Consider the following 16310-nt stretch of genomic DNA (forward strand, 5'->3'; position numbering starts at 1 on the left):
AGGTTTTCTGTCTCTGCTTTGTTAAATGAGGCAGTATCTGTACCTTTGTTACAAGAGAGAAAAGGGACTTGCAGTTAGTTTAACCTGCTTAAAATGTGTTCTCTTTTTGGTAGTGGCAGGTTTCGGGTCTAAGGTGTAAGCACCTGGTTCCAGAATGAGAAAAGTCAGTAGCCATAGCATCCTAATGCTATCTCTGTGGTTGTTAGATACACCCTGAAAGAGGGCATTCAGAGCAGTAATGCAGAGACAAAAAAATGACAAAGCAATAGAGGCCTCTGAGGCAGGTGACAGTAGAGAGAGATGACTAGAAGACCTTAGTGCACTGCAACATTCAGGGCGCAGCATAGCCTTCTGTCTGATTTTGCAAGGCCAACCAAATTTTGAGTGCAGAAAAAAATGCAATTTCAAGACAGAAAAAAAAAAAGAGGATATTATATAACACTTATTTTTAAAAGTGATTTTTATCTAAAAAAAAAAAATATGCCAAAGGCAAGATACATGAGAAGAAAAATATTCAGGTTATATTTCATTCAACCAATTAAAATTCAGTGACAACTAGAGAAAAACTGCAGATCAGGGTTATACCCCCAGCAATTTTACTAAAGTCATATTCATAGTTTGAGGATTCTTCTGGCTTCTTGTTTATAGGAAGGGAGACCAAATGTCAAGAGAATGATGAGAAAATTCACTTTGTAAAAGTAACATAGTTAAAAAAAAAAAAATAACCAGGCCCCTGTTATTTAATAGCAACATTCTAAGATCCCAATTCTCAACTATATTGTACATTTTAATGGGCATATAAAAGTTAAGGTGCACCAGACCTATGTCTTTTAAAATAGCCAAATTTGCATTAGAAACAAAATAAAAATTCAGAATTCTTTTAAATTTCTTTTCAATCCTGTATCTAATGAAAGAGTAATATGCAAATTGACCATACCTCTGCTACACCCACACGCCACGCCCACCAGCCATGCCCACCAGCCAATCAGGAGGGAATTTGCAAATAAACCCAACCGAGATGGCTGCAGCCACAGAGAGCAGGAGGGAGGCTTGGGTTTCCCTGGCAATGGAGGAAGCCAAGCTTTCCGCCTGCCCTTGCCGGCCCAAGCCTCCACTTAAGGCTACAAAGTTTCAATTATAGAAGATACATAAATCCCAACAGAAATGGCGGCAGCCACGGAGCTGGAGAGAGCAGGAGGCTAGAGTTGCCTGTAGCGATGGAGGAACCCAAGCTTCTGCAACCCTGGCCTGCTTTGGCCTCCACTTAAGGCTACAAAGTTTCAATTATAGAAGATATATAAATCCCAACAGAAATGGCTGCCGCCACGGAGCGAACAGAAGGCTTGGCTCCGCTCCAGGCTACAAAGTTTCAATTGTAGAAGATAAATAAATCCCAGATCCCAGGGCCTCTGCTTGGGTCGCCGGGGGGCGTGGCCAGCCTGAAAACCACCACAGGCCCCTTGCCCAGGCCGCCCCACACCCCAAGGGAATCCTCACCCTGATCCGGGACACGCTGCAGGGCAAACCAGCTGGCCCCCACCCATGCACCAGGCCTCTATCCTACCTAATAAAAGAGTAATATGCAGATTGACCATCACTCCAACAAACAAGATGGCTATCCCCATGTGGTCAAAGATCCTGCCCCCATGTGGACACAAGATGGCCGCCACAAGATGGCCAGCAGGGGAGGGCAGTTGGGAGGAACGAGGCCTGCAAGGGAGGGCAGTTATGGGTGATCAGGCCAGCAGGGGAGGGCAGTTGGGAGGGACCAGGCCTGCAAGGGAGGGCAGTTGGAGGCAATCAGGCCTGCTGGGGAGGGCAGTTAGGGGTGACCCGGCCGGCAGCGGAGGGAAGTTGGGGGTGACTGGGTCTGCAGGGAAGGGCAGTTAGGGGGTATCAGGCCTGCAGGGGAGAGCAGTTGGGGGGTACCAGGCCTGCAGGGGAGGGCAGTTAGGGGCAAACAGGCTGGCAGGGGAGCAGTTAGGCATCAATCAGGCTGGCAGGGGAGTGGTTAGGGGGTGATCAGGCTGGCAGGCAGAAGCGGTTAGGGGCAATCAGGAAGGCAAGCAGGCGAGCAGTTGGGAGCCAGCAGTCCTGGATTCCACTGGGATCGGGCCTAAACGGGCAGTCGGGCATCCCTCAAGGGGTCCCAGATTGGAGAGGGTGCAGGCTGGGCTGAGGGACACCCTCCCCCTCGTGCACGAATTTTGTGCACCGAGCCTCTAGTTAATAATAATAACCAAGAGTTGATTAATTATCTTCAACAATTTCCATTTAGGGCAATTCAATAAAGGAATCTAATTTTAAAAATACGTCTTCCAAAATAATTTAGATTTTTCATATTATTATACCTGTAACATGGTTTGATTTACAATCTACAAATAGTATTTTTTTTTTAAGTTTCACCACTTATTAGGATTTACCTCAGGTGAGACAATAGCACCTTCTTGACCAGTAATTACTGAAGGCCTCATATAAGAGTCATTGATAGGGTTGTGGGACTTTAAGTGAAATGACATATGATGAAACCAATTTTATCATAGGCTAATTGATATAAACAAGAGTTAAGTCCCTACAGCATCTCATTAATGTTACAATGAAGAGCCATTAAATGAAATGATGTTATTCAAAGACATGCTGTACAATATACAAAATGGTAAGTAGATCAAGTAAAAATACATTAGTGGTAAGAATTATCCTCCATAATTACTACAACTCAGAATATTTTGCACATCCCAATAAGGTTGTCAGGGTTTATTTCTCAAGAGGGTTTATTAATCAAGCCCTCATAAATTCATACTTTTTATTACAAAGATATAACTATTAAAGTTTATGAAAAGAACTGAGAGTTTGGTGAATATCAGTCAACAAAAAACTATTCAGCACCAATCCTAAAACTCATTCATTTGATCATTCAATTCAAGAGGTAGACTTAGATAAGCAACTCAGTGTCTAACTACATTAAGATGTATAAAATGATAGACAACTACAACTTCAAGTGGGAAAGTGATTTCAGAATAGAAATAGCATGACATATTTTCAAAAGAAGTGACAAGGAATAATTTCTTGAATATAAGACAATATTGTGAAAATACCTTACTAGGTTAGAATTTGAGATGAAGTATGATTCAACGGTGTAACTCTAAAGGAAGATTAATAAAGTATACAGAATGGACATATAAAAAAAGTAAAGATCAGAAAAAAGGAAACAAGTAAACAAAAACAACAATGTGAGAAACAATGAGTTATTAGTAAAGTAAAACTAAAATATCAGGCCAGTTCTCCCACAGCATGCCCCAAACACGAGAACTTAGCGGATACGTCCCCAGGAAGATCCAGCGCAGTACTACCTAGTGCACGTAAGAACTGTCCTGCTGGCTGCAAGCCTCAGCTAGCAGGTGCCTACTGTCCTCCCCTCTGTGCTTGCTTTCAGCAAATTCATATGCTGAGCTGACTGAACCCTTATCTTCTTCCATCTGGAAGGACAGAAAAGCAACAAGTCTCATATTACAGACAATACTCTCACTGTATACAGGTTCAGAATCAAAACAGTAAGTTGGGGTCCACAATCTGTGAGGCACAAATGAATGTTCACACACCACTACATTCATTTACTATCACAAAAAGAGAGCTAGCAGCAGCTGCTTACAGGGTGTACAACAAAGCGCACAAAATAAAGCCATGATTTTCCAGTGCACAAAGGACAAAATAAGACCAGGTTTCCTTCAATAAAACTAAATTTCTTCTATTAAGCAAATTCCCGGTCACCAAGATTTAGGGTTCTCATTGCAAAGATAGGTCCCATTTTGCACCTCTCATGCTCCCTTCTCAGAAGACTTCTCGATTTACAAATAGCCAAACTAATTGGAAACTTTCTACAATTATGAGTCCTCACTGAATAAAACGCAGAATTTTCCTCATTTCTATGTATTTTCTGCCTTAGAACTGACTAATAATTATGTCAATGAAAAATACATATATAAAAAATAAAGTACAGTAGGTCCTCGGGTTACATCGGAGATCCGTTCCTACGGCGCAAGACGTAAGCAATGTTCGCTGTAAGTCGGAACCCACCTACATAAGCACCTACGTCACTCACATGGAGCACATACACAGCAGTAATGAAGTGAAACAGTAAAAAAAAAAAAAATTTAAAAGATAACAATTCCTGACCTTTACTTGTGTTAAATAAATAATAAAACACATAAAGCACATATGTATGTACATACGGTGAAATGACGAAACTTTTTTTTTAATAAATAAATGGGAGATGGCGACATAACCACGAAACGAAGTACGTCGAGTCCGATGTAACCCGAGGACTGCCTGTAGTAGAATTTTTTGGTTTCAAGGGTACAATAAGTTCATGTAAAGATAGCTTTTCACAATAGCTTTGCCTATAATACAGGGGAGGAGAAAATACTCACAATGAGTGTTCTTTTATTCAAAAGAAAATTGCTAATAGTTTTGTGTGTACCAGTCTTAGGGTACTGACCTGATTAAATATTTGAAATCTGTTAAAGGTATTTGATATCTGTATAATTTTCCTCTCTGTAAACAATCAAGCTACCATGGATCACACCCAGGAATATAGCTCAATGCAGTTCAAAACCAAGATGTATTCAAAAGTTATAGGATGCATCAGGAGATGTATGTGGGTACACGTTTTCCTCTGATACTGATAGTAAGAAAATAAGTCACAGTGTGTAAAATGACCATCTGATGGGTGAGGAACCTGGAAGCTCAGAGAGGTGAACTGCTTTGGTTAGGACATATAGGAAGCAGTGCTGAGGATAGCATTTGACAGTCCACTATCTCCCCTTTCTTAGTCCACCTGATTGGAGAGTGGCTTGCAGCAAAGGCTACCTGATCAACATAGCCTGCTATCACTGTGTTCTTGCACAGATGAATGTCAAACTTACTATTTTGTTACATGATTATGGAGCCTGAAATCTCTAGTTTGTGATCTTTTTACCTCATTCTTTTTTGTGGCTTGATTTAAGTCAACACACTATGTAAAATATGATTTCATAAAAATATTATGATTATTCTCAATGCAAAAGTTATCTTTACTTGACAAAAGAATGTTCTTTAAATAATGAGCTTTCCTATTGCCTTAGAGTTAATTAGCTGTTAAATATATAATGAATACCCACTGTTTTCAGAAAAGCACATACAGATAAAATGTGATATACATATTTGGCTCAACCAAAGGTGAAGACACATCTTCAAGATTGTTTTAGTTTTTGTTTTAAACATAAAATTTAGTTGACTACCACTTACACTCATTTGTATATTCATCTATAATTCTTATAACTGTAATTCAAAGTAGAATATTTCAAAAATCTTGAAGCTAATAATAAATTCAAAAGATTTGGTAAAACTTTAGAACAGCTCAAAATTGTAAACTCACAGAGTTCCATAAGAGGTTTAGTGGTGCTTTGTAAAAAATATTTATTTGGCCGAAACCGGTTTGGCTCAGTGGATAGAGCGTTGGCCTGCGGACTGAAGGGTCCCAGGTTCGATTCCGGTCAAGGGCATGTACCTTGGTTGCAGGCACATCCTCAGTATTAGGTGTGCAGGAGGCGGCTGATCGATGTTTCTCTCTCATCGATGTTTCTAGCTCTCTATCCCTCTCCCTTCCTCTCTGTGAAATATCAATAAAATATATTAAAATATTTATTTGATCAAGTGAATGTAGAGATTAGAAACCTTGAGAATAAAAAAGACTTAAAAACTATAGGGTATTCTGCCCTAGCCAGTTTGGCTCAGTGGATAGAGCGTCAGCCTGCGGACTGAAGGGTCCCAGGTTCAATTCCGGCCAACGGCATATGCCCAGGCTGTGGGCTCGATCCCCAGTAGGGGGTGTGCAGGAGGCAGCCAATCAATGATTCTCTCTCATCATTGATGTTTCTATCTCTCTCTCCCTCTCCCTTCCTCTCTAAAATCAATAAAAAGATATATTTTTAAAAAAACACATAAAACTATAGGGTATTCAAAAAAATGTATACATACTTTAACAGCTGAAAGTTCAATTTTGAAAATAAAATGTATTTTAATAAACACTGCCTTTATAATTATTCAAAGTGTGTGCATACATTTTTTGGGAAATCCGATTATATATATATATATATATATATATATATATAGCATATGATTAAGAATCCACAAAATACTGATAGAATGAGAAACTGAAGAGTGCCAAAATTAAACAAATATTTTAGTTATATTACTTTTTCTCTTCAAACCAGACTGGTATTAAAGTTAACACTATATGATTTTGGTATCTTAATACCAACAGTTCTAGGATGTAAGCTTTCATTTTCTTCCATCAAAAGACTTCTCTAGATTACTGGGTGTGTGTTTTTTGTGGTAACTGACAGAATGGGACTGTCTGTAGAGATAAAGGTATGTATAAGAGATATAAAGTAAATGTTCAATTTATAGATGCACTAAACAGAAGCAAGGATATGAAATGCTTCAGCAGCCATTACAATGTACAAAGACAAATATGCACATGAATTTACAACACAGATTAAGGCAAGATAAAAAATGAGCAACTCTCACTTTCAAGTAACAGAAACTTAAAACTAAATTTTGATGAATTTTGTTAGCTTAAATTTCTCAACATGCAGGAGCATTCTTAAATATGAATATGACAAGCAGAAGCATTAGAATTGTGCTACAAAAAATAGTGTAAAATATATAACAAGGTACAGATCTCTGTCCTGTTCTGCTAAATTTTCTTCTCAATGAAGAAATGGATTTTTTTTTTTAGGTTTTAACATACATATTAATAAAGGTCAAATTAGAGACAGAGCTGTGCTAACAAAAAATGGCCCACTCTTAATTCATGCCTCTGCCCATCTTTTAAATAGTGTTTAATTGACCTTTAGCATGCAGAAGTTAACAAGGTTCTACTCCTACTCTACCTAAGTTTGCTCAGCTGATTCCTTGCCCTTGACAATGGCTGCAGTGCGATGAACTCGTCACTTAAAGCAACTGTGTTGGAGTACATCTATAAGTGGACAGAAAAGGGATGGGACATACAAAGAGTCAGTGAGCTGTATTCATCACCTAAGAGACAGACACAGGACAAGCTATATAAAGACACATCTGTCCCTATAAGAGCAGGAAATATCATACATCGTATATATACATGACTGACATTTGTAGGACTACTCGCTTTCTTCATGCTTAATACCACATTGTTATTCTGGAGTAAAACAAAGTGCAAAATAAATGCTGACAACTTTTCTTTTGATATGATTTTTCTAGTAAACAATAAAATGGCTGACAACTTTCTAATTATTCTTCATCATGTGAACTCAAAGGTATAAGGCTGAAATAATAAAGATTACTGCTTACAGCAAAGGAATAATGTTACACATGGGATCTGAATGATCATACATTGTTGAAGGAAAAAAACAAAACACAGAAGATTCCTGAGTGGAAGCAGAGATTTCCTTTTTTGGATTAGAAAACATAGAACACCTGTCAAGTCATTTTAAAGTAAATTTAAAATGGGATAAAAAGGGAGATTATGGCAGCTTTCACACACAGATAGAAAGAGTGATTTATTACACATTCCATTTTTAATCAATTTTAACCTATGGTTAAAGAACCACAAGATAGCCCTAGCCAGTTTGGCTCAGTGGATAGAGAGCGTCGGCCTGCGGACTGAAGGGTCCCACGTTCGATTTCGGCCAAGGGCACATGCCCGGGTTGTGGGTTCGATCCCCAGTAGGGGGCGTGCAGGAGGCAGCCAATCAATGATTCTCTCTCATCATTGATGTTTCTATCTCTCTTTCCCTCTTGCTTCCTCTCTGAAATCAATAAAGAAATATATTTTTTTAAAAAAAGAACCACAATATAACTAAGGTACTTTTAACCTTTTCTTGTCTAAGAGTCCTCCTTAAGGTACAAAATATTTCCTATGTAATCCTTTAGAAAGAGGCTATCAAAAAGGTAACAAGAACTAATATTATCACCTTTATTAAGAAGTCTATGAAAATACATCATAATTTGCAAATGCACTGCTTATTATAGAATTTCTAAAGGTAAATGTAAATAAATCTAATTATTTACTTTTATAAAGAACAAAGTTTTGCCTGGCCAGTGTGGCTTAGTTGGTTGAGTGTTGACCCATGATCCAAGAGGTCACTGGTTTGATTCCCGCTCAGGGCACATGCCTGGGTTTCAGGCTCGATTGTGCAAGAGGCAGTAGATCAATGATTCTCTCTCATCAGTGATGTTTCTCTCTCTCTCTCCCTCTCCCTTCCTCTCTCTGAAATCAAGAAAAAACATAAAAAAAAATAAGAATAGTTTTTACAGTGATGTCATTAATATATTTTGGTGAAATATAACTTTCTATAGATCAAGGTGGGAGATGAATGTATAAACTTTATAAAGGTCTAGAAAAAGTATAATAGGCAATTATTAAAAACTAGAGGCCCAATGCGTGAAATTCGTGCAAGGGGCTCGGCCCCGGCCGCTGCGGTGGCTGACTCTGCCTCAGTGCGGTGGCCGGGAGCCTCTGCCTTGGCCCCCGGCTGCTGCGGCTTCGTCCGGAAGGACATCAGGTCTAATCAGCATATTATGCTTTTATTATTATATATATATTCTTCTGTTACTATAAATATTTCTCTCTTAAGATTAAAAAAGGTAGGTAAACTTTTCTGATATACTAGTATATTTAAGTAATAGACTGCAGAGTAGAAAAGTTTTTCCATACTGATATAAATATATGCATATGTAGAGTAATCAGATTATGTCAATTATTTAGCCTTATTTGGAGATCAATTATCACAGAGCAACATCCTCATCATTCTTGTAATTATGTTTTTTTAAAAACTGATTTCAGAGAGATAGAGGAAAGAAAAGGACAGAGAGGGAGGGAGGAAAGAAGGTAGGGAGTGAGGAGAGTGAGATATATATTAATTTGTTGTTTCATTTATTTACGTATTCGTTGGTTGTTTCTTGTATGTGCCCTGACTGGGGATCGAAGGCTAATTATGTTTTTACTGAGGACTTACTATATACAGGTCCAGTGTTAGGTGTTTTATATTCATCAACTCTAAGAATCATGTATGACAGTAGTTATTATTCTGATTTTACAGAGGAGGAAACTGAGGCTTAGGAAATGACTTGATTAAAGGCACACATTTTACAAATGGTTAAAACAGCATCTGAATTAAGTTTGCCAGGCTTTGGAGGCCTATGCTGCTTCAATGGTGTTAAAATGTATATTGGTTAGGACTGAGTTACCAAAATAAATAAAGGCTAAAGAAATGTTGACATGATCATTGAAATGAAAACCAATGCTGCCCTGGCCGGTATTCTCAGTGGTTAGAGCGCCGGTCTGCGCACCGAAGGGTCACAGATTTGATTCCTGGTCAATAGCATGTACCTCTGTTGTAGGTTGGATCCCAGGCCCTGGTTGGAGCACGTGTGGGAGGCAACCAATTGATGTGTCTCTCCCACATAGATGTTTCTTCTTTCTCCTCCCTCCCACTCTCTCTAAAAATCAATGGAAATAATATCCCCAGGTGAGCATTCACAAAAAAGCACCACAAAACAAAACAAACAAAAACCCCAATGCACCACATAGGAAGCCTAACTCAACCCTTACTTAGGGAAACAAATTCTATTTGTAGAATATGTAACTAAATTTCCAAATTTAGACGAAAAAAATCCGTGTTTATTGCGGCATAAATGTTAATTAGAATGTATTCTTGAGCCTATGGATCCAATGCTATGGTACAGTAATAAGACAAATTAATCAGATAGACTTCTGGCTCATGTACAAGTCAAATATACAAACAAGGCACAGTCAACTAAATAGCTATTATTTCTTAAGCATCTACTATGTGTCAGGAGTCATACAATTAACAGAACTTTAAAAAGATCAGACTTAATATTTACACTGTAAAATGCTTAATACAGAAATGAATAATTTCTTATTTTCTGATATAAGCAAATTATAATGATAGCTATTCATTGTTAAAAACCCCTAAATAAAAGGTTTTGTATATAAAAATGGTTACCTGTGCCTTTTCAGTATTTGTAGGATGGAAATGTCTGTCAAATACTTTCTTCACAATATCAAGAAACAGACATATAACCACCATGAGGATTATGGCAAACCAAACAGAACCACTTGATAGGAGCTGAAAAAATACAAAGTACATATTCTGGGAGCCCAAAAATGGCCTGCAAAAAAAGGAAGTGGGATTAATAAAAGTAGAAACTGATAAGGGTTTCTTAAATCAAGTCATGTGGTTTTACATGTGAATATTTTACAAACCTACTATATTTGAAGGTTTACAATTTAATTTGGAATACAAGTTTGGGATAATGTTCAAAATTTAGAACCAGTAATTAACTGAATTACTAATAAAATAAGATAGACTTTAATTATTAAAAATAAAATTCAATTTAATTACTTTCAATGACAATTATAGTTTTTATTAGAAAAGTGGCAAGTAGTTGACTAGATAACTCTTATCTTAGTAGGATATCAAAAGAATTACTTAGTAATACAGACTTGAGACCAATAAACACAAGAAAAAGTATGTAGTAAAATATTCTCTACTAAGCAATTAAAAGATCGATTATCCAAATCTTAGGTTGAAAAGTTCTACTTAGAGGTTCTTCTCTACAAATATATTTTAAAATGGGGAAACAGAGAAAGAAATGAAAAAATAAAGAACATTAAAAACAAACATTATAAACAAAGTGTTATTCCAAAGAGTAGCCTTCTATGATCCTAAGTGGAAGATAATTATTTAGCTAATCTAAGTTTTTTTGCTCATCTTCTATAATTTTTTACCCAATACAGGGATCAAAGGCACAGCAGATAAATGTATTATAAATTCTCCAAATGAGAGACTTTAGTTGTTCATCACTTATAAAAAACTCTTAGTAGAGGCATTAATTTTTAATCTATCATAGTAGCTGAAAATATGAGTGGCAATTTACCAATGAAGATGAAGCATACTATTTAGTTTTAACAGAAAAGTTGTCATTCATGAAAACTTAATGGCTCAATATGACTTTTTAGTATGTACATTAGTAAATAATTTAGAGAAAATAAGGTTAGTGTTAAGGACATTAATTGTGGAACAAAATAACTGGGGTTTAAATCCTAGCTTTGTTCTTTTTTAACCTTTGGAATCTTGGGGCTCAGTTTCCATATAGAAAATATGGAGACTATTAAGATTATTGTGATGAATCAATGTAATATCTTAGGTAAAACACCTAGAACATACTATTCAGTAATTGTTAGTTTCTTTTTACTCTATATTTACTACTGAAAGATGTAAATCTGTAGGACCTCAAGATTATTTGTTCAAAATAGAAATCTATCACAACACAGGGCTGGGGCAAAAATAGGTTTACAGCTGTGAGTACACAAAAGTTTATTCTTCTATTACTGTTTATTAATTACCAGAGGCCCAATGTACGAAATTCGTGCAAGGGGCTCAGCCCTCGCAGCCCCCCTTAGCCTAGCCAGCCCTTGCAGCCCCGGGCAGCCCTTGCAGCCCCTCACAGCCTCAGGCGGCCCTCGCAGCCCTGGCTTCATCCGGAATGTCGTCCCGATGGTCGTTCTGCTGTTCGGTCAAATTAACATATTAAGCTCTTTATTATATAGGATTGTATTATTTTCCATACTAGTAACTGTAAACCTACTTTTGCCCACCTGTATTTTTCAGAGTTGAATGAATGTAATTAAAGTACAATATAATTACTCACCAGAGAATCCCTCCATAAAACAAAGAAAATACAAAATAGAATATAATGGATCCCCAAGTAACAAGATGGTTGATCCAGGTCCAAAAATGAGTTTCCAAAGCCATCTAAAAAGGGAAAAAAATTTTAAATCCTTAATATAAGTCTTTAACCTCCAAGATAAAAATTATGAATGAAATATATTAATTATAAGTGAGTAAGGTTCCTATGACAAAGTTTCTTAGAAGATAAAGTACTTTATTTTCAATTCCATTGCCTGAAATAACTTGTGTTGTCATGCATTATATACAGAGAAGCAAAATTTCAGAGATGCGTACTGTGGGGTTAACCTTTATTGACCATAATAATCAGCAGATGCTTTTCAAAATAATGAACTTAAGATTTTTGACAAAAATGAATTATTAAATAGCAATCAGTGAAATCATTCATGACTAAAGAAGGAAAAAGGAAAAATATGCATCTATGGCTAAAGAAATTTAACTATGAATTATATATATATACAAAGTGTGTTCATCTGTCTAATTTCTTTGCCATACCTTTACTGTGACTGTAATAAGCATTACTGTGAAGACCAAGGTGCCAAATGTCCAGTTTCCAAACATCTAAACAGAAAGAACAAACCCTTATTGTACTATGTGTCACCATGATGCTAAGTTGGATGTTAAGCAGAAAGTAACTTCATTCTTTACCAAAAGCACTTGCATTATTTAAGCCAGTTACATTTGAAATCTGTGACTAGATTAGTAAAGTTAAAGGAGTCTGAGAAGAAACACCATAAGAATTACTATGTTTATTGTTATTATCCATGGCATAACATTATCAGACTGAAAACCCAAGATGGGTTTGGAATTATGTGGCACACACTGTTTTTATTTAGAAAGATATAGTGACTGCTTCATTCCTGTCACACAGTAAAAATGATAACAAAACCCTGCTTGATCACAATTATTTTTTATAACCATTCCAACCGGAAGTTACACCAGATAACTTGTCACTGTATTTCTGGACAAGGCATAGGCAGAGCAGGAAAAAAAAATTACACACAAAACCATTACCTGAAAGATAATGGCTAACAAAATTACTCCTCAAGGATTCCTTGTAAAAATGGTGTTAATGTCAGTCAGAAAGTATCCCCCTGGGCTTTTTTAATAGCAAAAACTTACATAGTTTATTAAAAATGCAGAATCCCCAAAGAATGTCAGGATTTAAGTTCCACAAATAAGAACATAACTAGAAGTTTATGTTAACTTAGTTCATAAAGTAGTCATAGTCTTTACTATTGGTTTAAAAATTATTTAAAAGGCTCTGTTTTGTTATCACAGATTTCTAACAATTAGCATTTACTTGACAAATTACTTAACATCTCTGTATCTCACTTTTTTCATTTGTAAAATGGGGGGAAACCTTATGGGTTTTATAATTAGGGTCTGCAAAAAGGATAGGGTGCCTGATAAACAGCAATCTATAAGTAATAGTTATCAACAATAAAATATCAATTAATATTCTTTTATTTAAAGGTATTAGAAGAGTTTATTGGTTAAGAGAATGAAAAAGCATAATGAATCCCTCTTTTTTCTGCTTTTATCATCTCTAGAAATTACCTAGAAATACTGAAAAACAGTGGGTCTCACTCTACTCAGCTCTTGGAGGAGTGCCAGTCTCCTCTTTCAGGGCTATGTGGACAGATATTAAATGCAGCCAGAGAACCTGTGCCTGGATGTGGTAATAACTGCACATGTCTTATCCCTCAGTACAGTATCTGGTTTTACAGGGCCCAGTTACATGGAATCTTTCTTAGAAGCAGAGTTTATTTAGGGCTTCCTCTTGCATTCGAGGCCCTAGGGAGCTATAAAAACACATTCACATGTTGTTGTTATTTTTATGCAATTAGCAAAAGTAATGTATTTCAACTGCAATTAATCAGCTAAGACTACTGCCTCTTTCCATTCTGACTTCCCCCTGAGTTGGTAATGAAGTGAGAGGCAGAGGGCATTTTGGGGATCTGGCTAAAGAGAAGTTAGTTGGGCTTATTATACTGGTTTGGGTTAAGTGGGACCTATTTATGTCAGTCAGTTATTTACAAGTATACTTAAGCTTATACTTACAGTGGTATGTTCTTTCTCAGTTAAAGAAGGCCTGCCAAAATGTGTAAAGTTTAAACTGTACTAACCCTAGCTCTACCCCACTCAGAAGAGACAGATGCTCAAAACACTTTCTATCACTATTTGCTTATTTTTTGGATAACTTCTTCTAACTGAATTTGTTACCTAATCCTATCTAATAAAAGGGTAATATGCAAATTGACCATCACTCCAACACACAAGATGGCCACCCCCATGTGGTCAAAGATGGCCACCCCCATGTGGACACAAGATGGCTACCACAAGATGGCCAGCAGGGGAGGGCAGTTGTGGGCAATCAGGCCAGCAGGGGAGGGTAGTTGGGGGGAGCAGGCCTGCAGGGGAGGGCAGTTGGGGGGAGCAGGCCTGCAGGGGAGGGCAGTTGGGGGGACCAGGCCAGCAGGGAAGGGCAGTAGGGGGGACCAGGCCTGCAGGGGAGGACAGCTGGGGGGACCAGGCCTGCAAGGGAGGGAAGTTGGGGGCAATCAGGCCTGCAAGGGGGGGTGGGCAGTTAGGGGTGACTGGACTGGCAAAGGAGGGCAGTTGGGGGTGACCAGGCCTGCAGAGGAGGGCAGTTGAGGGGGACCAGACCTGCAGCGGAAGACAGTTGAGGAAGACCAGGCCTGAGGGCAGTTAGGGGTGACCGGATTAGCAAAGGAGGGCAGTTGGGGGTGACCAAGCCTGCAGGGGAGGGCAGTTGAGGGGGACCAGGCCTGCAGGGGAGGACAGTTGGAAGGGACCAGGCCTGCAGGGGAGGGCAGTTGCGGGGAACCAGGCCTGCAAGGGAGGGCAGTTGGGGGCAATCGGGTCTGCAGGGGAGGGCAGTTAGGGGTGACCGTACTGGCAAAGGAGGGCAGTAGGGGGTGACCAGGCCTGCAGAGGAGGACAGTTGGGGGGGACCAGGTCTGCAGGGGAGGGCAGTTGAGGGGGACCAGTCCTGCAGGGGAGGGCACTTAGGGGTGACCAGGCTGGCAGGGGAGGGCAGTTAGGGGCAATCGGACTGGCAGGGGAGCAGTTAGGCATCGATCAGGCTGGAAGTGGAGTGGTTAGGGGGTGATCAGGCTGGCAGGCAGAAGCGGTTAGGGGCAATCAGGCAGGTGAACGGTTGGGAGCTAGCAGTCCTGGATTGTGAGAGGGCAGTCGGGCATCCCTCGAGGGGTCCCAGATTGGAGACAGTGCAGGCTGGGCTGAGGGACACCCCCACCCCGTGCACGAATTTTGTGCACCGGGCCTCTAGTCCTATCTAATAAAGAGGGAATATGCTAATTGACCCTCACGCCATTGCAAAGATGGTGGCACCCACAGCCAATAAGGAGGGAATATGCTAATTGACTGCCACGCCCTCAAAGATGGCAGCGCCCACAGCCACAAGATGGCAGTGCCCAGTCCCCTCAGCCTCCGCACGCCTGCCTCTGTAGTCCCCCAGATCCCTCAGACCCCCAGCCGCCTAGGGCTGGCCTGAGGCACAGGCAAGCCACGCATGGCGGCTGCCCAGCCACCCAGGACTGGTCTGAGGTGCAGGCAAGCCTCGGATGGCAGCTGCCTAGGGCTGCCCGAGGCTCAGGTAACCAGGGCTGGCTGAGGCTTGCGCTGCCAGCAGTGGCAGTAGAGGTCTGATGGGGGCGTCACCTTCCCCTGATCACAGGGTCACCTCCCACCCCTGAGGGCTCCCAGACTGTGAGAGGAGGCAGGCTGGGCTGAGGGACACCCCCTCCAGTGCATGAATTTTCATGCTCCGGGCCTCTAGTTATTTAATAAAGCCAAGTTAAAAAGGCTCATTCATTATTCACTTGTATACTCAGCAAATAGAAACTGAACATCTATTATATTCCAGGCCTTGGCAATAAAGCAATGATAAGACAAAATTGCTGACCTCATGGAGTTTACACATAGTGAAGGAGACAGATAAACAAATAAATTAAAAATATATACCTTGAGGGACAGATTAGTGCTATGAAGAAATGTAAACGTACAGTAAGGGGCCAGTAAGTGATGAAAGGTGAAAGAGACAGCATTTTAAGGGAGTGGGCTAGAAAGGCTTTCTTGAGCCAGTGATGTTTCAGCAAAGCATGTGAGAGAAAAGCATCCAAGAAGAGAAACAGGAAGTGCAGAGGTCCTAAGGCAGGAACAAACTGGTCTGTTCAAGTGACAAGAAAATCAGTGTGGCTTATAATAAAACACCAGATGATTTTGAGCATATTAGATAGATGATTGTATTCTCATTTCTAAAAGATCATGTGGACTGCTGTGTGGAGAATAGCAGGAAGGGCAGAAAACTCTGTAGCACTTCCTAAACATACCAAAAAAATAATTCATGCAATTAAAAGCAAATCCTCATTTCTAAATCCTCATTTCTCATCTAAAAAGGGTGGGTCATAGTATCTCTCCAACAGAATTATTGTGAGGATTAATGGATATGGGATATGTAAAGAGCTTAGC

General features: G+C 39.3%; 1 protein-coding gene across 6 annotated transcripts in view; it reads right to left on the minus strand.

Moving 5' to 3' along the window:
- The window catches only part of ATP11B (ATPase phospholipid transporting 11B (putative)), a 122242-nt gene that overhangs the window by 15430 nt on the left and 90502 nt on the right, over nucleotides 1-16310 (minus strand). For 2 of the 6 annotated variants that reach the window (XM_080656161.1, XM_080656159.1), the window contains 4 exons: nucleotides 12288-12353; nucleotides 11755-11858; nucleotides 10047-10212; nucleotides 6933-7018 (listed from right to left, as the gene is read on the minus strand). In XM_080656161.1, coding sequence (XP_080512287.1) covers nucleotides 6933-7018; nucleotides 10047-10212; nucleotides 11755-11858; nucleotides 12288-12353 — 422 coding nt within the window. Of the gene's footprint in view, nucleotides 1-3350; nucleotides 3477-6932; nucleotides 7019-8184; nucleotides 8288-10046; nucleotides 10213-11754; nucleotides 11859-12287; nucleotides 12354-16310 lie in introns of those variants that run through there. The other 4 variants (XM_080656160.1, XM_080656158.1, XR_013959932.1 and 1 more) reach the window with 3 other exon arrangements.

Source organism: Plecotus auritus, assembly GCF_963455305.1.
Source record: "Plecotus auritus genome assembly, chromosome: 2".
Taxonomy (NCBI): domain Eukaryota; kingdom Metazoa; phylum Chordata; class Mammalia; order Chiroptera; family Vespertilionidae; genus Plecotus; species Plecotus auritus.